The sequence below is a fragment of the Camponotus floridanus genome, unplaced genomic scaffold (assembly GCF_003227725.1).
Source record: "Camponotus floridanus strain SB8 unplaced genomic scaffold, Cflo_v7.5 scaffold50, whole genome shotgun sequence".
NCBI lineage: Eukaryota > Metazoa > Arthropoda > Insecta > Hymenoptera > Formicidae > Camponotus > Camponotus floridanus.
Window position 1 is genome coordinate 1,305,657 of NW_020229659.1, and position 23,953 is coordinate 1,329,609.

Consider the following 23,953-nt stretch of genomic DNA (forward strand, 5'->3'; position numbering starts at 1 on the left):
AGTAAAACATTAAAAATGACTTTATTCCGATATAGTTTCTTAGCGCTAGGGTAACGTCTATAATTATTAAAATATTTTTATATACTTTTCACTTGTTTCACATATTATCGATCACATGGCGTGCTCGTTACTTTATACCTGATACTGTAATATTTTATCTCTTCATGATAGACAGAAAAGATGAAATGTGATAGGAATTGTATGAAAAGTATTTTTGGTTTTCTGGCTCTAATAATTTTTTGAGTCAATTAAGATAATTATTCTGATAAATGATACTCCAATATCGTTGAAAATAAATGAGCTGGCATTTACTCTAATTAGTTAATTAATCACAAAAATTAATTTCGCGGGGATTACATGAAATATAATAATAAAATATATCCGAGTTATCTATTATTTATATGTTACAAACTTAATTAGAAATTATATTTTATATCTAAATGTAAGACAGAATGATGGCTATAACTTTTAAAAAGAAAATCACAATTATTTCTTACTTTTCAGCAAATAAATTTTCTCATTTACCCGGTTTTACATGAAATACACGCATGTCTTCACTATTAATACGTAACTCATCATACGGGCAAGCTCGTAAACAAGAAACACAAGTGAAGTTTTGAAAACTGTTACATGTAATATATATAGAACACAACTTTACAGAAACATATTTTATGCACTTTCCAGGTCAAGCGAATTTGCACTTTTCATCATATAATAAAGCACACACAAATATTAATATAATTTTATCATTATTTTTATAAATATTATTTAAAAATTTTCATGAAATCTATCTAAATAACTTAAAACATGTTTTTTCAGACAAATTAAAACATTTCTTACATTATTAAAGATAAATGGGATATATATTCAATGTGTCATTCTTGGTTTTTTTTAATGGATTGTCGCTTGATGAAAAGTTGCTTAGACATTTTTTTCACACAACTTTAATTCTGAACCTTATACTTTTTAATAATTCAGCAAAATTTAATATACCAAATGTATCCCTGTTTAACGATATTTCAGAGTATCTAAAAAAAAAGAGTTCTCTCTTCGGGATTACAAGTGACACGAGTCATTCTATAAAAATTCCAGCATTTAAATTGGCATTCGCGCGATAGAAACCAACACGAATACCGCGGGGCTAATGTAATTGGAATTTCAACGTGACAGTAAACGATGTCTCCATTACAGAAGTTTCACATAATGTACTTGAGATTTTGGCACGTACAGAATTGCGCGCCGGAAATCAATTTCGTCTTTCGAGGATGTCGAGGGATAAAAAGGGACATCGTGTTGAAAATTTCGCCTTCCGCAAGAGGATGACGGTCGTATACATTTTTCCAGGGTTGGGGACACGTCGCGTTTCGTATCACGCGCCATTACGTGATTAGCTGAGCGTTTAGGCTCTTCAAGGCCGTCATCAACGTCAGACGCAACCCTGAAAGAGGGTGGATGTACTCGTCGATCCTTCACGCTCTCTTCACGCCCGTTTTCACTGACGTTCCTTTGCACAGAGAATGCTCATCGGTGGATCGTAAACCGACCGTCGGCCGTGTCATCGCTCGTGCATCGAACTGAGGGATAATCCTCCTTCTGGAGACCCCGTATTTTGATCGTGTAAAGCTATGACGCGCAGATTGAACGTGGAAGCACAGGTCTATCTCGAGACCACCGTAATTGAGATCGTTTAATCCTCGATAAACATGAATTTTTCTATTCCGTTAAAGCGATAATAATAAAAGAAACTGGACCGTTATCCGATTAATTAAATTTGTTTTTAAGTTTGAAGCGAAAATACAGAATATAAGGAAAGTATTGATGTATCCCATTTTCGTTTTATGACGATGAGAAAAACGAAAACGTATTATATCTCACAGAAAAAAATGGCTCATCACATTATCGTTGACGAATAAGCAAGCTAAGTCGATTTTCATGAATGTTACAAATGACCCGATTAAAAAGCTTCCATAAATAACTGACCCAGTAGATGTAGATAAAGTCTCGTTCCAAAGCATTTCATACGAGACACGTCTTCCATTTCGATGCTTTTCTCCAGGGAGGAAACAGATTTAGTCGTACTGTAAAGATCTTTGAGAGAAAAGACGTTCGAATCCGAAAGATTTATCATATAATTAGTTTGTCAAGTACTTGAGAGACTGACACTCGTGTCTGCTAATTTCTACAGAATTTGGCAAGAATTTCCAGTCATGGACGAGATATTCCGGAGGATCCTCGTCGTCTTGACAAGGGTCTTCCGAAATATCGGAGGAAAGACTGTCTTTTCGTAGGAGTATTACTTTATATATCGCTGTGTGAAAGTCGCAATTGTGTAGGAACATCCTTTCGCAGTCTTTCGATCACAAAGGTAGCGAGCTACAGTAATATCTGCCACGATTTGGCACAATCCTGTTCTAGTTTATCGCTCGAACAAAAGCACTTGTTATATTGTCACGGAATTGTCAGCTTTCTAACTTCCAACTTACGAATCTTTTCGCTCGCATCAGACGTTCGATAAAATCGGGCTGATGTTTTCCTCCAACAGAATTTTCAAAATCATCTTTCAATTCGCAATTCGACCGTGCAATTTCTTATATTTCAGTGATAATCATTTCAGAAACGTGATTAGAATGAAAAAGTAAAATGAAAAAAGTCTCAAAAGTAAAAAAAAAAATAAATATTTCAAAAAATTATAATATATATTTTTTTAAATAAATTTCTCTCACCTTCTTTTTCCCAATAAATCAGTAATCACGTTATTTTTTATTATATTTTTCAAGAATGCTAAATAGATTGAAAATCTTCAACGTGATTACAAAATTATGATAAATATAATATCCATAAAGATTACCGCAATAATTTTATAACTGCTAATTGAATCTAATTTCGTACTTGATTGGATTCTGAATTCTAATAATTTTCAAATCAATTTAAAAATATTTTGCAAAAATACAAGATATCGAATTTTTAAATTACTATAGGAACAAACATATACCTATTAAAATCTACTTTATCATCTGACAAAACCATAAATTCTAGAATTTCATTTAAAAATTATTAAAAAAAAGATTCGATTTGAAGAAAAATACCATCATATTTCTCATAACAATACATTCAAGTTGTAATAGTATCGACGAAGGGGGAATTCTCAGGAGTCTTCGATAAGCTACTCTATCAACGGGTTATAATCGAGATTCCAGAAGGTCCCTCGCTTTTAATTGAGGAATATAGTCAAGCAGTTTGAAGAGTAGCTTGTCGTTTACCCTTCGGCACAGGCACAATCGGACATTGATCTGATAATACGTCCATAAACGAGATTACGTCTCGTTCGAGAACCTCGTGCGTGAATTAGAGTTCTTCAAATCAAAAGTCCGCATCGTCGACGGCCATGCGAGAACCCCATCGTGCCTATTCCCATCTACAATATTGGATTGACGGCGATTAAGTTGAACAATCGAGCGAGCATAACCCGGACTGTCCCGCTCTTCACATCCTTTTTTTTATCAGGCAAGCTGACGCCTGACTCTATCGCGACTTTTTCCCTCCATTACATATATGCGTTCGATCTTTACTGACGCGAGGAAATGGAATAGGTCATAATTCAGAATAATAATGCATTAAAGAAGCGCGAATTAAAATAATTGAAATTGTGATTTAATGTTATATCATTCAAAATTATAATTAAAAGTTTAAATGAAAAATATTAATTGCTTATATCTAGTTTCTATTTTATTTCGGAAATACACGCTGGAGAATAATTGTTATATTTTCAATGATTTTTTTCTTAAAAATATACTGAATAAATCAATTAAAGGAAAAAGTAAAACAATCATATTGAGAAAGCGAATAAGAAGAAAATACATAGTGCATTGATAAAATAATGTTTTATCATTATTAAAATATTCAAAATACTTTTTCATGTTAAATATAGGTATAATATATTATTAATTTATTTAGAGAATGGCAATATCGTAACGTATTTTATTCGACTTTTGTATCCGATAAGCTGGAAAATCGTGATACAAAGAGATGATTGCTGCACAAAGAATGAATTATAAATGTAATATAAAATAATTCAGGATTGCATCAGTTAACAGTAAGAAAGTAAAGAGGATCAATAAAAAAAGATGAGCTTTAAAAACGGTCAATTTTATTAAATGTGCGATTTAATCTGTTTAAAAAAATGGGAATTGAAAGGGTAACCGATTTAATTGACGACAATCCATAATTAAAATAAATCTCTGTCACACTCGATTTGTCGCAAATAAAAATAAACATGCATGCAAATAGATTCTTTATCATATTGTTACATTTGAATCTCGGATTGAATTTCTGAGACACATTGATGAAAATAAATTTACATATGTTTGTGTCATTGCTATCTATCTTGATAGATTTTAGTAAGAATCTATTTTATTATAATAGAAAAGAAAAATAATAAAATTAATAATAATTAAAATACGATGTACAATTTATATGCAATTAATGTTTATACTAGTTTTCATCTTTATAATATGAGATTACAGTTCTCTATATCTCATAAATTTCAGACAGTTAAAAGTATAATATTTTAAAATAATTTAATTTATCGAAACGATCTAAATCGCTTTAAATTTGATGAGAAAATTCTGCCTTGAATCAATTTGTATTTTACGAGATTTGCACATTTCTGTCATACAGGAAATTCTGGTTATTGGCCAAAACAGTTTCCTCGTAGAATCAATGAGAAAACATACGCGCAGATAAATTCACGAACTTGATTAAATATTTAGAGATGCTGTGTAGAGAAAGAAAGAGAGAGAGAGCAATTCGCTATATTTGTCTTTTATAAATACACAGATGTATGTGTTTCTCGTCTTCCTTTTCTGCAATAGAGAATTACGCGTCAAAATCAATCGCAAAGAAAATTTCCTCCTTCGCACACAATTGAAAAATTTTAATATTTTATAATATAATATATACTAGTATTGAATTATTAGATGTATTTTATGTGTGTATTTTTAAATTTTAACTATAAGCATGTGTACACAACGTACGCTACGTTTTACATGCTCGACTTCTCTTTGTATACTGCGTGTTTTATTAATATTTAATGTGGGAAACTCAAGGGAGAAATGTTTATAAATCTCATATACGCGTTCAAAAGACTGATAAATAAATAAATAGCTTCTTTAAATTAGCAATTCTCAGAATTTAAAGATTTAGATAACGATGATATTAAAGAAAATTATAAAATTTTGCCTTTATATTCGATGTTTTCTAGATAAATATTCATCTCTTTAAAATTGAATGTTAGGGACTTTGAATATTAAAAGTCTTACCAATCTCAATGATATATGTATATCTTGAAGTATATTACAGAAAAAAGATTATTTCCTACTGTTCCTCGAACATTAATTATTACATATATTACATAATTTACATAATTATTGTTTATCTCTGGTTTTAATATTATGAACATTAGAAGATAAAAATTTACCTGAAGCATATTACCTAGGATTTTAGATGCAAAACGTTTAAAAACATTTAATCACATTTTTATTCTTTTAGTTTTTGCAGGCGATATGGAGTAAACATTGCTTTTAAAAGTCATTGCGTGAAAAATCGAAAAAGTACGGAACTGCACTCTTTTAGATTCGCATCCAAAGCACTGGGCAATATAAAATAGAATTCACTTTGTAAGATGCTTTGCTTTGAAAAGTCAAAAATTTATACAGAACTTTATATTTTTAGATTTTATTTTCGATTTGTTTAAAGCGCAGGATTTTTTCTAATTAACTTTGCATGTTTATGACTTTGTAATACAGAACTAACGATTAATTAAAATCCTTCAACGTTTATTTTTAATTTTATTTTTATTTTTATAAATTTATATATATTTCTTTTATTTAAGTGCAATAGAGATTTTTGTCTGCATCAAATCTCATCAATATTTCACTATTGTCTATTTCTACTATTAGATATTTCAGTGTTTTAGAGTCAAGATCTTAAAAAATTAGATTTAATTATTAAATAAACAAAATAATAGGGCAATTGTATAGAAAAAAATTCAAGTTATATAAGCTTCGATAATTTCTAATTGAAACAGTAAATGATTCGTCAAGAATGATATCAAAGGCAAGTTTCAAATTAGGTCCATGTTTCAGGAAATTACGGATAAACAACCGGCCATTCGTATTTTCTTTCCTTTCCACATCATCTGGTAGTGCTCACTAGTAGATAGTTCTTCACTTCACTTTTCTTTGATTTGCTTTTTCGCGAATCCTTTGAGAAACAAGAGAGTTCCTGATCCTCAGCGCACCCTTGAGTATTCACGTCAGTTTGATACACAAGTATACACAAAAGGAGCGAATCACGAGAAGGGTTAAGTTGCTATAAAATTTATCCCAAGAATTAGGTCAAATCTCTCATAACAGCTTTCTATTTTTGCACTTTTATGTGTTTGTGAGATAAATATTATTTTTTATTTCATCTCGTATGATATTTTAATGATAAGAAAATATGTGCGATACATAAATGTAGAAAGTGATAAACACATAAAAACATTGATAAAACCTTATTTCCTTTATTATATACAAGTCGAAGAAATTATAAAGATTCTGCAATAACGTCGACACGATTGATCGACATGTTTCTCTTCTCACTGCACGCGATTCAGCTCGTTATCAATTAAATGATTCATTTTTATCTTCATATTTTTGCCGCAAGAACGACAAGTCGCTATTTACGAAGTAAATCTATTCATTCGCGCGGAAGAATGTTTTTCGTCGCAGTTTTGCCTGACGGATTTTACGCCAATCGCACATGCTGGGAGCATCAGGACACTTTTATTATTATTGACCAATGAGAGAAGAGAAAGACTGTCATACAAAGGGAAACCGAGTGCGTATGACAGGCGATGAGTGCAAACAATAGAACGGGATCAGTACTCCGATTGCTTAAAATAGGAATAATGCGAAAAATGCTCGATGCTGTTTAATGTTATAATGCCGTTAAATATCGCGAAAAGATGGAAAAATAACTAAAATTCTGGAAATAATTGTAAGAATATTTTTAATTATTTTATGCAATCTTTCAAATGCTTTTATATCACATTTTTGAAAAGATTTTAAAATTGCATATTAATCAAAGCTCTAAGAAAAATATAAAACGTAATTTAAAAATATGCCTTAAATGTATATTATTACTTCTCTGTATCAATTTTCATTTTTACGGAAAAGATGATAAAACAAGAATGAAATATCGTGGTGTGGTAAATTTTATAATGACCTGATATCTCAATTTGATCAACTGACGATACCGCAAACGATGTATTTCTCTTTCTTCTACTTTCGTCAGAAATATCTTCCGTGCTTTACGATGGTGCAGTTTTCTCTGCTCCATCTATTTGCTCGTGCGCAAATAGCGCGATTCGCGATATTGGAGCTAGCTGAGCACACGCGAAGAGAAAACATACACACACAGAATGGCATCGCAGAGACGATATTTTAACGTGAAAATGATGACAGTGCTTTCTGCTTTTGAGACGTAAAATAAATGAGTTTGTTCAGAAAAAAAGTCATTATTCTCGAATATTTGAATTAATCTCTTTCTTTAAATTGATTCTAATTAAATCATATTATCGTAATACTGGTTAAATCGGGTAAATGTAATTTTCTTTTAATTGCTTGTTTTTTTCATTGTCAATCTCACTTTTCTTGCTACTTTCTACTTTTAATAATTATAATTATTTAATGAAAATTTTATTACAATTTTTGCATAATTTCATCATTTCCATAATTTCGTCTAATATTATATATCAATAATGTCATAATTTAATTATGAAATCCCTTAAATATTTTTTTAACTTACATTTTAATTCTCGTTTAAATACATCTTTGCTATTAATTATTCGATTTCGTTTTACCTTAACAAAATATTTATAATAATCAAAACACACACACACACACACACACACACACACACACACACACACATATATATATATATATATAAAATAATATTTTTGTAATGTCTTTCACACATATATAGACAATTATATATTCTATACTATATTAAATATATATTTTTGACTTATTTGTTGTTTTATTTGAGTTATTAAAAAAAACGCGTATACATATCTACATAAACATCTCATGAATTATTCGATTATATAATACATGATATGCGAATTTGCAGGCTAATATATATGTAAATCTGATAAAAATATATTAATAAAAATAGATGAGAGGAATCTCTCTCTAGCAAGCAAATATGTATAAAAATATACAGTTTATGTTTAAATTAAAAAATAAACAAGAGTTAATCGAGTGTTTTATTCTCTTTCTCTTTTTCTTTCTTTAACACTATTTAAAGTAATAATGCAATTCTGTAAAATGTCAACAATCTAAAAACTTCAGAAAACAGTTTTTTTACAATTTTTCACAATATTATAAATCAATCTGAACATTTAATTTAATATCGCAGAAATGTCATTCCGTTATACACAGCTGGAAATTTGATTTAATACAAATACATTTTTTCACATATGGCGTTATTTACTTTAAGTTTCAAAACAAAGATCTAAAAGCAGTAAAATTTATTATGCATTATATTTATATTTATTATGGATTATAATTATTTATTTATTATATTTATAAAAATTCTATGAAATAAAATTGTTTGTTCAACAAAAATTCCACTTTACATATGATTACTTTCTATACATTTAAGAAATATACGCGCTAATTAAGAGAGTACGTAAGCTCACGTAAGCTACGAAAGCTGTGTTCTAAAAACATACACGAGCACTTTCTATTATTTTTCCCAACTGGTCGGCGAGCAATACGTTTCCTGATATTGACGTTTTCGCAATATATGAAGCACTAACGCAGAGCTGAGTCAACGTTTACACCGGAATAGTTCAATGTGAAAATGGAGTCGAATTTACTTTTACTCGGGAAAATAAATTAATTTGATATGGAAAATTGTCTTAATCCATGGTTAGCAAGGGAAAAAGACTCAAGAAGAGAATTAATTATATTTGATAACTCGACACGATCACAATTGTAAAGAATGTGACACACTTAAATATATTCCAAATATATTCCAAATCAAAAATTCTTGCGCAGAAAATAAATAACAAAAAAGAATTAGAGAATATATATGTAATAACAAAAGAAAAATTATCCCTTCATTTCTGTATCTATAAGAATATCTATATCTATGAGAAATTTAAATTAATTTTGTTTTGAGAACAAATATATAATAATATAGTTAGTTCAATAATATTAAATTAAAAGTTGAAGGTATAATTTGAATTGCAGTCGATGAAAGTTAATCTCCTGGTTCTTTCCTCTTATGCGATTTAAACTTTTAATTTTAATATAGCGCGTAACATAATTTAAATGTAATTTTGCCAAAACTGCGTTGTAAACGCACGCTTTTATGTAATCAATATACAAGGACATATTTCAATTTGTTTATTTCCGTTCGATCCGACATTATCGAAACCAACAAGAGTAATCATACACCTGATATAATGTTACTCTACTGATATGCAATCGCAATAAATAACTTCATATTTATGAGAATTTAGTATTCGTCATATATGATAAAATTCTGATTTCTACTGAATTTTGCGAGTTACTCAAGCGTGCCGTATCGGTATAATTAATAACACTCAATATCTCATATGGTCTTAATTGTTATCATTCAAAACAACATTGTGGAAGCTGAAATGAAATAAAGTCACTTAGTTAGATAAATCTTAATTCCACAGTATATTAACTTATTAATATTATGTAGAAATTAGATACTTTTTAGTGTCTTATTTAATAACGAATAATAAACATTTAATCTATTTAAGAAATTAAAAAAAAATCCTTATAACATAAATTTTATAATATTTGTTCTTAAAATTCTTTCTCTCTCTCTTTCTCCTTGTATAGAATAAATCTCTCTTTAATCTATCACTTCTTGTCGGAAAATAATAACTTATGTGTGTGTGTGTGTGTATATATATATATATATATATATATATATATATATATATAAAACACACATATAATCTATGGATATATACATATGGCGTGCATGTTTTAATTTTTCCATAAACTTATGGATAAACGTAGAAGAATTATAATTTAAAATTTGTAGCAAAATTTATCAAATAACATTCTTGTAACACTTGTTTAGTTTTGTTTCAAATTTATCTTGTAACTATTAATGTATATATTTGTCTATGATCTGTAGATATTTCGTAATTTCGCAATCTTTAATAAAAAGTCCAACAAAAATTTGATACCTCTCTCTGCATTAAATTTTACATTAATTTTTATAATTTTGATGCAGTTTAGATAAACTATTTATCAAGTATTTATTACAGCATGAATAGCAATCAATAACGCATCTATTAATTTTTATCATATATTCTAGCTCCTATTTCAATAAAATAAAATAATAAAAGAATGTAATAAATATAATAAACAAAAAGTAGATATGAGAAAGATATACGAAAATATGCATTATAATCCATTAATAGTTCAACAATATTCAAAAAATATATGAATTATTATACTATACTTTTTACTATTATATATTGCATTAAAGATCGTAAATTATAAACAATAAGTAAAATATTTATTTTATGTCCTCATGAACTTATAATACACTTCCATTGTATCTTTTTGCAAAATTGAACAAAGAGATACTGTTAAATTTCATTAACATTCATTTTTGATAAATTAAATGTATTCTAGTGATTAAAATAAAAAAAAAATCAAAAGTGACTAGAATGCGAAATTCAAGAAACCAAAATAAATATCAGCAACGTTGCTACTCGTATTGCATATTTTATTAAGTTATAATATATACATAGATTGGGCGAACTCCTCTTGAATTCTAAATCTCGTATAGATTGCGTACGTGCATGTAATAAGAGAAGGGAGGTCAATATGACATAGTGATTATCCTTGGATAAGATTAATCTGGGAATTCCGTTATATCGCAATGTTAGCAAATCTACGTTCCTATATACATTCCACACGCGCGTGTGCGTGCCTTACATGTAATTTAGATCTAAGCTAAAGATGCGTAGTCTAAAAAATGTTTTGTAAAATAAAACGATAATAATAATGACATAGAAGTTTTGCACTATATGTATATTAGTATAACCTTAAATCTCAAACTCTTTTGAACATAATCATAATTGATTTTTAGACAATTTTCATTAGTTTCATAATCTTTCTCTTTCTCTAAGATCTCTCTCATACTTTTGAATATTATTGACGTAAAAGTTTAGAAATACATTTTACACTAATATCCACGTTATATATTTTATCCTTTATATGTTTTGAACTTATTCTAAACAGAATTATTTGTTGTATATAATTTGTAATAAAAGTTTATATAAATCATACAATTTAATACAATTTAATACAATTTAAAATAAAATAAAAAAATAAAATTGGCATAGAGAGAAATAAATTAAATTAAATTTATTTAAAAATATTAGAGCATCAAATTAACTTTATTTACATATAAATCTTTCTCTATAATACTAATTTTTTAATTTTCTTATGTCAAAAGCTTATAGGATGTTCTATCAATTGACATTGTATTAATATTAATTTTTATTTGATACCATATAAAGTGGATATAAATTTTTTTCTATAACAAGTATGTATATTTCGCTTATCCTGTGCATATAATATTTGCGTATACGTGCGTACATATGTATATACGCGCTCATCGATTCCCTTCAAGCATCCAGCTTTAAGGTAACTCAATTAAGCTCGCACTAGCTATACGTGACATCCTCAACAGTTACGAAGGAGAGAGAGAGATAGATAGATAGAGGGAAAGCGGAATCGAAGCAGCCTTTGGTCCAACGCAGCCTCGGAAATCAATAAACGACTACAAGCGTGCGAGATCAATGCGACGCGTCGATCATATTTTTTTAAGCGGCAAATTTATAACATCAAATTCATTCATGAATATCTCCCTATTTCCCTCGATCCCTATAATCTTATCGTTTTCTGCCTTGAATAAAAAATATTTAAATGAAGCGACTGACTTACGCGCGTTCGATGGAAGAAAAATACTACGATAATTCTCGTTCAATCGTAATAATTTTTTATTTATATACGAATACATTTTTATTCCCCAGCAATATTAAGGAAATAAATATTTTCCAAGATAGGAAAAAAGCAATTGTGCTACGGAGCATTAAAAATATCTCACTTAGCCACGGAAGAATTAATAAAGCAACTACATGCGCTAAATGTATTCGATAGTAACTTTGATGCTCATGTAAAAATAAACGGCTTTCTCGGGTAAGAGCGGCTTTGTGTTTTTAACGTGTACATATAATATGTATAAAAAAGTCATATTATAGAAGAATGCCGTTGCTTACTATAGTTAAGTCACGCAACAAAATAATAATATACGCCATGGATACACAAGCAGACTACTCTTAAATATTTATACACACGGCTCGTGATCACTACACATTATCAAGTTAAGGGTTACTTTCTCCTACATAAATGTATAATACGAGCTAATTTAACGCAGAGATGTGTAATCAAGGTATATTTGACAATTCTTATTAATTTAATAATCTCCATTTTGACTTTTTATTTATTCATGTTGTCTTAAATCTGCTGTATTTTAATAAGAGCGCAATATTGCATACAATGACTTTCTTGCATATAATGATACGAAAAAAATTTCTATTAATATTATAAAATAACTTTTAATATATATATATTTTTTTCTTATATTTTTTAATATTTCTTTTAATAATATCTGGTAATAAACAAATTATATAAATATCGCTCTAAAACGCGAATGAATCTAGTATATTTCCCTCAAAAATTCTTCCAATAGAGTTAAAAGCGAGATCTCTTTCTTTGGCAAAGCGCATTTTTTTATCAAATTGGTGCAACGCAATCTGAATATTATTATCAATCTAGTAAATATGATAATATATAAATGATAGAATTTGAATTATGCATGCAAACTGAATACAAATTGGTTCATCCACCATCGTTGTGATGAAGCGGAGAAAAATCCTTCGGAAAAAAAGAAGGTTAGGCACGTTCCACCGATTCTTTTGGGATGGTCGTCAGAGAAACTGGAACACGTACCACTCTTAAAGAGAATGGATCATATTCGCTGAGCTGGCAACGACCAAGTGACAGATTGCGTATGTTAATAATTTTAGAGATGAATGATATTATTGATGAAAAAGATGATTTCATCATCAACAAGTTCTAGATCAATTTCGCGCTCTGAAATATTGCTATCAATTATACATTTGAAATTACATATTTTTTATTTTTTCGAAAATAATTAAAAACTAAGTGACACATTATAAAAAACAAAAAAATGCGAAAAAGAAAAATTTACAAAAAAGAATGCAGTTGAAATTTCCGTGAAAAAAATATGAAATTTTAAACCGAAAACCACTTTAGAGACTTGCAATGAACTTTTGTTGTCAGATGCTAAAAGAGAAAAATATTGCCCCTACCGGAATATTATACATAAACTAAAAAATACATAAAATATTACGATAAAAAAAAGGTATGTTACTAAAACAGAAGTCAATTTATTTTTTACCGCAATCTTTTTACTGAAGGCTGCATGAAAAAAAAAATAAATTTATTTTTTATTATATTTATATAGTTTATTATATTTATTATATTTATATTCAAACACAATTGCCTCAAACGTTTTATACTTTCAATTTTTTTGGCACGTCAAGAAACAAATAATTAGATTGATAATACACGCAATAATTATTGAAAATAAATATATTTTATAAATTGCACATATAAAGCCATAGATATTATTTACTTCATCTTCAATTAGAAATGTGATCTATGTGCTCATTTATTTATTAACAATATAAATTAAAATGCATAATTAGATTTGCCAATCATTCATGGATCAAACTATTAATGTCATTGCAAATATACCGGAACATTTCGATAAACGTATAATTAGACAATTTCATAAATGTTTACGTACATTATTTCTAGTCAATGCCATTAAATATTTATTTATCTTTTAATAATGTAATACGACATAATCTGAAAATCGCTAATTATCAGCGTAATATATCCGTTACTTGATATTATTGTTAATATTTTGCATAATATCAATATTTACAAACTTGTAGTATATTCGATGAAAAATACATTTTATTTTTCTTAGATATTAGTAGTATCATAATAACAGATATTTACTAGCATAATTCACGCAATGATTGATCCATCCACACAATGTTTTATACGACAACAATATTGAAATCATTAGAAAGAGATTTAATATTCGCTATAATCGCGTATTTATTTTTGTGCAAAACAATGATTGTTGGCTAAGGTAATTACGCTCCACGTAATTGCAAACGGCGCATATTACCAACGAATTCTGCGTTTTATAATCTATATTTTTTTCAAAGAGTTTTTTATGTTAGCTTATTATTCATCGTAACGATCTTAAAGCCCGGATTTCCTCGGTAATTAAAAAATGGTGTTATTGCTCACGGCTGGATTTTCCCGAGGTCTTTAGTTTAATTGAAATACAAGGCATTAATTTCACCGAGCGTTGCTCAAATGTGTTAATATCCGGCTACGCGAGCGTTTGGGTTCATCCTTTGATAAGGTTTTCACTCGAATCAAATTAATTTACTACATTCGACTCTCATGAGAAGATCGATATCACATCAATATCACACACAGCGGTGTTTCAAATTGCTTTTAAATATCTCTTCGCTTTTGTACTTCATTTAAAAAATATAATATTTCGTCCTATTTATCTATTCTCTATTTACTAAACTAAAGGAGAGAAGAATCGTGTTATATATCGCGTGTCGTAAAATTTAAAACTAGACAGCAACTGATATTCAACATTAATAATTACACTATATCGATCCTTAGAGATGGTCTTTTATTGGATCATGCGGATAGTAACGTGGGAAAAAAGCTGAAGCTACATGCGCACGTTGAATCTGGGAATATCATATTGTTTCATCGGTTTAAGCAGCTTTTATGGAGGAGGGGGACAAGGGATATGGATTTCCGATATAAAACTTTTCAATTCGTTCTCAAATGATAAGAACCCGCCAAACTTACCGAACGGATACCGTCACCCTTTATATTGCCGTCGACCGCATTTAAAAATATTTTATCGCATCCCGGGTCAACAGGCGCCCCCGTTCAGTCCCCTTCAATCACGTCGATCCCATCTGCATCGCGGTATATGCAAATTTGTTTTTATGCCCTCTTTAAACCTCGCCTTCAGAATCGCGTGTTTTTACGTGCGAGCAGCTTGTGTCCTTATTCAAGCTTAAAAATATAATCATAATTTATGACACTTTTACTTCGAAAACAAGGATGACTATAAAAAACATCTAATTCATTGGTTATAAAAAAATCCAATTGATCGGTGTTTGAAGGTGTTTGAAGATGCGCTATTTGTTCATTATTGTTATACATGACATATATGACATATAATACGTTAAAAAGTGACAGCGATAAAACATTAATCATATCCCATCGACCCCTTTCTAGGATTTCTATATTTAATTATAACTAAAACTAATTCACGGAGAAATTTACGAAGCGTATACGAGAAATGTGAGAGAAATGATAACAAATTACGATAACCATATATATTAAAAATGATTCAACCATTATATATCATTATTATACGGCATATATCATTTTGTTACGTAATCTCTTCATTTGCTTTCATCTATTTAGAAAATAGAAAAAGTTGTTACTCATGATTTCTAGAAATGTATAATAAGTAAAATTATTGCAATAATTTTATATATATAAAATAATGATATATATATATATATGATATATATATATATATATATATGAATATATATATATAAAATAATGAATAATATTATAGTAAAATAAAAAATTATATCTAGCGAAAAATTTTAATAAATAATAACTAATAAGAAGTATATATAAAGATATATGTGTATGCGTGCGACATATATACAATATGTATGCACTTTTTTGCACAAAAACTCTATTATTGACTAAATATTTATTATAAATATTAATTATTGACTAAATATTTATTATAAACATTAATTATTGACGAGATTGAAATCTATATTTTCGAAGCCTGAATTATATAATAGTATAAAAAATAAATCCATACATTTTTTCAAAACAATTATTCATTTAAATTTATCTCTGATACGTGGTAGAAAAATATAAACATACGTACACATTTATAAATGATTTTTTCAAAATGTATTCCATTTATAATGAATGAATTTTGCGCTTCTCTCTCTCTCTCTCTCTCTCTCTATATATATATATATATATATATACATATATATATATATTTATTTATTTATTTATTTATTTATTTATCTTTCATTTTTTTTTCTCAAAATTGCAAGAGGCGCGCCCGATTTTATTCTGCACAGAATATTTATCTTCCGAATAAAGTAAACCTTGATGCTATAGCTAGCATATAATGAGTTTACATACTATCAAATCATAAATCATAGTAGATATCATGCGAAATGCATCGCTTCTCGGCAGAAAAATAATTTATACGGATACGAGAAATTGTACGCGTGAAAAGGGATAATTCGAACATGATATTACGTCAATTTGAATATCGATATTCTCATAATTCATCCTAGTTCGACATTTTTTCCAAGTTGTTATAGATGAGATCAAGCTTTTCAAATATATCTTTGTATATTTTTTCCGAGAAAAATAAATAAAATTTATCTTCTTATTCGTACTATAAGATACATTTGAATATTATGTGTTTTGTTATTTAAAATACGTTGCAATATAATGTAGAGATTAAATATGATGAATAAATATGTCAAGTATAAATACTGCACAATGTCGTAATAATGTGCTCTATTGGCAGAATATAAAATCATAAAAACGTGCATTGAATTTTAACTATACAGTAGAGAAAAACAAGTATAATATATACTTGATATAATACATTGCATAATTATTAACTGTCGATACCATCGAAGATAATATAATACGATTTATATTTCCTTTCTTGCACGTACATTTTTTACTAGTCAGACAAGAGCGAGATTGGAATGCCTCGTTGTATAAAGAGGTATTTCATGAATGGCTGAGAGCAACCTGTCATCCACGGAACGAAAACATTTTTGTCGAGCTACTATAACGAGAAACACGTGAACTCGTTACCTCGACGAGTACAAAACTCGTAGAAAAAAAGTTATCTAAATTTTGCGCAGGATCAAGAGAGCTATATATGAAAAAGAAAAAGGGAAAAGCAAACGTTATGTAATAAAAATTTCCAATAAATTTATATTTATATATTATTTCCGTACATTTATAATAACTTAAACTATTTTAGCATATTTTGACAAATGCTTTAAATAATTTTTTTAATTTTAATTATATATGTATCTTTAGAAAAATTCAAATTATTTGTCAGAATATACTAAAATATATTAAACCATTATAAATACAAAATTATTCACTTTTTTTTAAAGATTAATTTTCATCTTCATAAATATGCTGACATTAGATGATATAAAACTTGAAATTCGATATTTCGCCTGATTTTATTCCTGAGATTCCTGTTTCTCAATTAAAGAAAAGTAAAAAATGTCACAAGATCTGGCGGAATATCAGATATTTTAAAGCAATTGGGGAACGAAATTTTAGACGCGAAATTACGGCACGAGATTCATTAAATACGTTTAGAAAGTATCAAGGTGGGAATAAACCTATCTTGGGCCACCGGAGAATTAAGTTTGAAATTTATGACTTCTTCAGAGCAAACAGAACGTATCAAGAATACTCAACGTTTTTTAACTCTCGAATGAAAATTTTTCCCTTTTCTCATTTCTCTGCCGAGTACCAGAAAAATTAATTTAAAGTTCCATCTTTAAGAGACGATTGCGTATTTCAAGCCATAAATTAAAGCAGACTAAAATATTAAGTGCGCAATATTATTTAAACGCGAATTAGAAATTCTATTTTAGCATGTGTCACACATATTTTTGTGCAATAATTAAGCAAGAAATACATTTAAAACATTTACTTTTATAATACTAATCTTTTATAAAAATAAAATTTTGTAAAAAAAACTTCATCGTCATTAATTCAATATTTGTGATTAAAATCTAATATAATAAATACTAGTATACATATATAATTAATACGTTTCCTCTTTTAACGATACTGTATGTACCTTATGTATCTTACCTTGCTTTCAGGTTGTTTGAAGAGAACGCGGAATTGTTAAATATGTTCACAAAATTCCGGGATTTGAAAACGAAGGAACAGCAATCGACGAGTATGGAATTGGCCGAGCATGCGAAAACAGTCATGTCCACCCTTGACGAAGGGATCAAGAGTCTGGACGATATGGACGCGTTTTTGACGTACCTTCACGAGGTTGGGGCCTCTCACACGAAAATCCCTGGCTTCAACCGGCAATACTTCTGGGTAAGTCCTAAAAAAAGATACAAGTTTGCTCTTTATATCCTGCAATATTCATGCACGGCATATGGCTAAATATAAATACACGATGAACGTATCCCAGTTATTGACCGACCAACTAAACTAAGGAAGAAAATAACACATTTGTAATGGAAGAGAAAATAAGATATTGTATCTTTTTGTAAAACTATCTCACAAATTTCTTTGGTATAAATATATGGATAATAAATTATCCATTTAGCAGAATAAATATTTAACTGTGATATTTATATACTTATCACATTTCAGTAATTAAATCAGTTTTGAATAATAATATATAATTAGTTCATTCTCATATAAACTCTGCACCTTGAAATACCCCGTTTCAAAAGAAGTACTATTATATAAAAAAGTTAGGTAAAATGAGGGCATATTGTCTTATATGTCAGAACATTGGTAGTTTTGTCTACATTACCGAGGAAATGCAAAGGGAAATTTCTAGCTCGCCGGAGACACGTCTCGCATTTCATGGAGAACATTTTCCTTCTGTATGCTGTGCTTATCTCTCGTAACGTGTAAATCAAAGAGAATAAAGTGCAAACTTTTGGGAAACATTGTAAATTATTTCAGGACCTGTCTCGCGAGACCACAAGATTTATACATAATAAAAATGTAATGCTCGGTATAAATATGATACAATAATTTTCGTTATATTATTTCTTACTTATATAGATTTTTAACTTACAGTGATAGAAAGCACTTTAATTCGTGTAATATAATTAGAGAATAAGATTTTATGATCTTATTATATATTTTTTCTTTATTGTAAATAGTTAAACTAAAATGTAATAAATTTATTTATACACAACCTTTAGTTTATTTTCAAATAATAAACAATCAAATTTCATAGACATGTTTCATCAGATTTGTCTTATTGAAAAATATATGTTTATAAAATTTGTTATCCTGATTAGAACATTTTATAATTCAGATTGAATAAAATTAATATAGGTCCATGCGACGAATTAAGTTTTAGTGTTGTATGATTTTGTGCGATCTGATATCTCATTTTTAACAGTTTATTAGACGCATTGCATTTTTTTAGAAATGTATATAATCTTCTTGACACAGAAAGGATACTCGCAGTGGAAAAGATTGAATAATAAATGTTAAGACTTCAACATCGCTACTACACGTCGGATATTTTGCTCCTTCATGGCTCTTCGTAATCCGCTGCACAGCTGGTGTCCGCCATTTGTCTGCCATGTTACGGCACTGCATGGTGTCTAATGAGAAAAGATTCTTTTTTAACAGTTCTTACATTTTTCTAGCAATTTAAAAAAGACACCTACAGTAGAATATAAATGTACAAAAATTCTTACGAGAAATTGATTAAAGATACTAAAAATTTATTATTATTTATATAAGACGCTCGATTGAAACCGCAAATTTGCTGAGTAAATATTTCTTAGATTGAAGTAACGTTTTCTTAAAAATGTTGAAATGTTTAATTTGTCTTATTAAAAATATCTTTATAGAGCACGTGAATATTAAGTAAAAAAAGAATAATACATATCATAACTTTGATTTGCTTCGTGCAAACTAATACAGGGCGCCTGGAAAGAGGACAACCGTTACTTATAAGACTTATAAATATTCCGCAACTTTATTTATGACCATGTTAATCAAAAATACTTTGAATGCAGAACACGAAAATCGATACAATAACCCTTCTGGCACTCGACTCGGCCGTAACACGAATATAAATTGATATGTTACAAAGCAAATAATAGAAAATTAAACAGTATGAAAATAATGGGAAAACATTTTTTGCTGCAATCCTGAAAAATCGAGGAAAATTTGTTTTATATTTAAATATTGCATGCTTTACAAAGCATCTGAATAAAATTGACAATTATCTAATGTAAATTATTGTAATATATTGAATTTACTGCACAATTAATACAACATAAATATTACCAATACAATTACGTAAATAATGATAGATATTAAATCAATTAGCAATTTATTACATTAAATAAATAATTTTCTCGATCAATTTCATATTTGTTTGAGTATTTTTCTCAGTTCGAACAATTCTTTTAAATCTATATCTATTTTACTCATCCAATAAATTTTCTCTCAATACGTCATTGAAATTATCTCATTTATTTTCGTAATAAAAAAAATAAAAAAGTAACATTTGAATTTCGTGCTATTGTAAAGAAATAATACTGCATATGTGTATTTGTAAATTATGATATATAAATTATAATATATATCACATAAAACAGCGTAAAATAAAACGAAAACGAAAAAATAATAATCTATATGATATATATGTGAGAGAAAGAATCGTTAAAAAACGATTTCAAAGTAGAAACGCAAAAATAAAAATGTTTCCCGTGTATATATATGCAAAGCAGGCTTTGTTACTTCCCGGCAATAGCGAGGGAATTTTCTTTGTACATTTAAAAAAGAAAATACATGCCGAAATCCTTTTTTTATCATTTTATCTTCTCAAAGAAAAGAGATAAATGTTAAAATAAAATTTGGAATTGCACAGAAAAAGGCGATTATAAGAATATTTAAAGATGTATGTGATTGAAAAAGGGGGATTTAAGAATATTTTATTAAAATAAAATTAATTTTAAAGTAAATTAGTACGATGTTTAAAACGGAAGAATTTTATAATTAAATTGTTAATCATACATGATAATAGCTTGTAAAGATCATACTTTATATTATGCGAGAGGCATTTCGGATTTATCTCTCGAATTAATCTTGGTTGTGCATAACTCAATTTCGTATTTGATTCTTCTTAACCGATCATATTTTGCTCAAGGTTCGTTTCCAATTTTTAAGTGGGGATAAAATCAAATTATCCATGGAATACAAAGAGTTTAAAGAATCACGGATGGGTCGCATTTATTTTCGCAGCATAGAATGCTTGTCCATGATTTCAATGCTTTGGCATGAAATCAAATCGGGTTTGTCCTCTTTTCGAGTCGTACAATTCATGGACTTCACTGTATACAAGGATTGATAATTTCTGTTGAATGATCCTGCAAAGTCTATTGACGGCGGATACTAAAATTCTCGCATTGTTGCCGGCCATAACCGCTGAAAATAGCTCAAGATTTAAATATTTCATTATATTGGCATTATTTTTCATAAAGAATAGAAAACAATGCTAATAATAGCTTTAATTTCATCAGTGCTCAAAATAAATTTAAAACAAATAATTTTTCTAATATTTCTCTTCAGTTTACTTATGAATGAGATAGCCAATCATTTAATTAAAAAATTATAAATACGAGAATATAAAATCACAAAGTCCCAAATCAATTTCTTTCAATTGTCTTTTTTTAAAAAAATATTACAAGCATTATACATATTAGAAATTTAACTAAATTTCTGTTTAGAATAATATACGCTAATATTTTTTTAATCAAACTATAGAATAATCAAACTATATAGAATTTTACAATACAATGGCTATTGTTTTTGTTTGGAGAATTTAGTTATTTCAAACATTTGCATTAACAAAGAAAAATATACTATTTTTATAGTTATAGTTGTACCAAAAAAAATAAAAAAAAATTGTTATAAAAATAAAATTTTTATAATAGCAGAAAAAGATAAAATATAGAGATATACTTTTATAACTTGTATATTCTATTATAAAAAATTATATACATCTAAACATATCTAAATATATCTATATATATCTAAAATAATAAACTTTTGTAAACGGAAACTTTCAAAAAAATTCAGAACTACCTGATTACCAAAGATTCATTAATTAACAAAAGAAGAATTAAATAATGAAATTATTCTTAATAATTCTGAATTATTCTTAAATCGGATTATATTTGGAAAATTTCACACACATACAAAAAATTTTTCGTACGAAATACTTTCTATTTATGCTATTATCATGATTAAAAGTTTGTAGAATTATGCTTCCGATCTAAATCTAGCAAAATAGTAATATTACTCTTTTCTTTGGAAATTTTCGAAACGTTTAATCTTAATTTCATATGTCAATATAATAACCAAATGCGCTCTACTTTCAGAAAATTGAGAAACCGTTTCTGGATGCGGTGGAGCGTACACTGGAGGACCGATATTCGGAGAATGTGGAGAACATCTACAAGCTGACGATCAAATTCATCATCGAGACGTTGATCGACGGCTTTGACAAGGCACAGAACGACAAGGCCAAGTCCTAGTCGTCCTAGTTTCGAGGATCCGGCACGCACGTGATCGCCCTCGATCCTTCGAAATGTTGATCGTCCCCCCTGGTTCTCCCGGTCCCCCCTGGAACGGAAAAGAGCCACAGCCGCCATGCCGATTCCTCGGTAAACGGCGATGGGACAATCGTCGTCCTTGCGTTGGTTCGTCGCTCCTTCGTTTCCTGAATCCGTTTCGCGCGGATTCCCGAGAAACGCGAATATATGCGAGAGCACGTGACGTTTACGTCGTAAATGTTCTCGTCGGCCTGAGATCTTTCTTTCCCTCGAGCGGGTCTCGCTATTAGACGTATCCGAATATTGAAAAACGGTTTGGAGTCAATCTCTCGGGACTTCTTCAAAAATCGCGTCGCTACGCGAGCCGAAAGAGTCGCGCGATTCTTCCGACGGTCGAAGGGTTTTCAACGATTCGATTCGATATTCGATTAATTTTTCAGGGGATTTTATTTTCTCGATATTATAAAAAATGCTTGTTCTATTTAAATAATACAATAATGTTTACGCGACGGTGCGAAAGGTATAATATAAAACTACCTGAAATATATTTTTTGAAATATATTTTTTCGAAATTGTTCTAGATGCCTGGATATCAATATTATTTGCAAGTTTATACGCGGTTTAGGTATGTATTTATAAGTCATTTGGATCTTTGAATTTAAGTAACTCGTGAGTAGTTCTGCAAAAGTCGATTAAGTTTAATTCGATTAAGTTTAATTGGTTCTTTGTTCCCTTCTCTAATATTAGTTTCGGAAGAGGCAAATAATAAGTTAAACTAAGATTAAAGTTCATCAACGACAGCAAAATTAGCCCTTGAGCGCCATAATTTGAAATTTATCTGTAATTTGAATGTAACAGGTGATTAATCAGGTTTTTATAAAAGGTTTTTATAAAAGGGCATCAAAATATGCCCATAGAAAAATTCATGCAAAAATAATCCTCATCAAAGATTCGCTTTTGAAATCTTTTTACTCATGCACATGTGTTGTTTTTTTCTCTATAATATAATGTAAAATTATGTAAAATATAAAATAATGTAAAATTGTGCGAATAGAGAAATTTCGAGAGATAAAAACGGAAATATTTCGAATGAAATATATGTGCTTTTCTAAATTTATCGAAGCCGCATCATGGTATCGAAAAAAGGTATTTTAATTTACATTTTTATTACCAATTTGTAATTTTGCTAAAGAAGTTTATGTTTTATACATATATGTATTACATATATATTATCTCGAAAAAATATGAAACATGAAA

At 28.7% G+C, this 23,953-nt stretch overlaps 1 protein-coding gene across 2 annotated transcripts in view; it reads left to right on the plus strand.

Moving 5' to 3' along the window:
* Positions 1–23,139, plus strand: part of LOC105256780 (neuroglobin) — a 30,049-nt gene extending 6,910 nt beyond the window's left edge. For both annotated transcript variants that reach the window (XM_011267001.3, XM_025412426.1), the window contains exons 3-4: positions 18,239–18,470; positions 22,523–23,139. In XM_011267001.3, coding sequence (XP_011265303.1) covers positions 18,239–18,470; positions 22,523–22,678 — 388 coding nt within the window. In that variant the 3' untranslated portion in view covers positions 22,679–23,139. The remainder of the gene's footprint in view (positions 1–18,238; positions 18,471–22,522) is intronic.
* The last annotated feature ends 814 nt before the right edge of the window (positions 23,140–23,953 follow it).